The sequence below is a fragment of the Haliotis rubra genome, unplaced genomic scaffold (assembly GCF_003918875.1).
Source record: "Haliotis rubra isolate DU_JTF1 unplaced genomic scaffold, ASM391887v1 Scf10, whole genome shotgun sequence".
NCBI classification, from domain to species: domain Eukaryota; kingdom Metazoa; phylum Mollusca; class Gastropoda; order Lepetellida; family Haliotidae; genus Haliotis; species Haliotis rubra.
In genome coordinates, this window is record NW_025764892.1 from 588,085 (window position 1) to 589,058 (window position 974).

At 41.1% G+C, this 974-nt stretch overlaps 1 protein-coding gene across 1 annotated transcript; it reads left to right on the forward strand.

Moving 5' to 3' along the window:
* On the forward strand, positions 1–594 carry LOC124265894 (protein ALP1-like). The gene has a single exon (XM_046700750.1). It carries the CDS (start codon positions 1–3, stop codon positions 592–594), a length of 594 nt encoding a protein of 197 aa, XP_046556706.1.
* The last annotated feature ends 380 nt before the right edge of the window (positions 595–974 follow it).

Sequence of the window (974 nt, forward strand, 5' to 3'; positions counted from 1 at the left end):
ATGAAGAACTTAAAAGAGTTAATAACTGTTATTTCAGGGTTCCAACAGAAATGGAACTTTCCAAATTGTGGAGGTGCTATAGATGCAACACACATTCCAATTGTGGCCCCGCAGCAGTTCCACTCTGATACTGTGAATAGAAAAGGGTTCTATTCAATTATCATGCAAGCTGTTTGCGATGATAAGTACAGGTTCACTGATGTCTGCATAGGCTGGCCAGGTAGAGTTCACGATGCCCGGGTGTTCTCAAACTCTAAGCTGAGGGCTTTGGCAGATAGTGGTGATATATTACCGCAAACAGCAGAGATGATGGACAGTGTAGGCCCTGCTGATCATAAAGTGGATATGCCCGTTGTCCTCATCGCAGACCCTGCGTACCCTATGTGTCCTTGGCTACTGAAACCATATAGCAACAGAGGGGCTCTCACAGAAGAACAATCTTACTTCAACTACAGACTGAGCAGTGCACGCATGACTATTGAAAACACATTTGGCCGCCTTAAGGGACGATGGAGACGTTTCTCTAAGCGCATTTATGTGCATGTGGAGTTTGTGCCAGTACTTACTGCAGCTTCACAACATGTGCGAAAATGAGCACGAGTTGTTTGACCCCGGCTGGCTGCAGGACGTAGATGTCACTGGATCAGCTCTTCGAGAAGCACTCACTGCACAGTTTGCCAATGATAGACAGTGAAGCTTTTCTGACGAACATTTGAGACAGTGATTACTCTATTCTTGTTTATTCAATGTCATCAATGTCATCAAAACATTTCTTTATTTGAAGCTTTTAAAAGAACAATACATGACTTGAGAACAAGAGTTTTGTTTTGCAAACATCATTAAATTTAAGAAATAAACTGCAACCTGCAAACAGAACACTGTTATTATTTGTTCTAAAACATTACGGTAGGTGAAAAAGTCAGTCACAAATTATTATTAAAAAACTGCTGCCATTAGTTATATAGATAGTATTT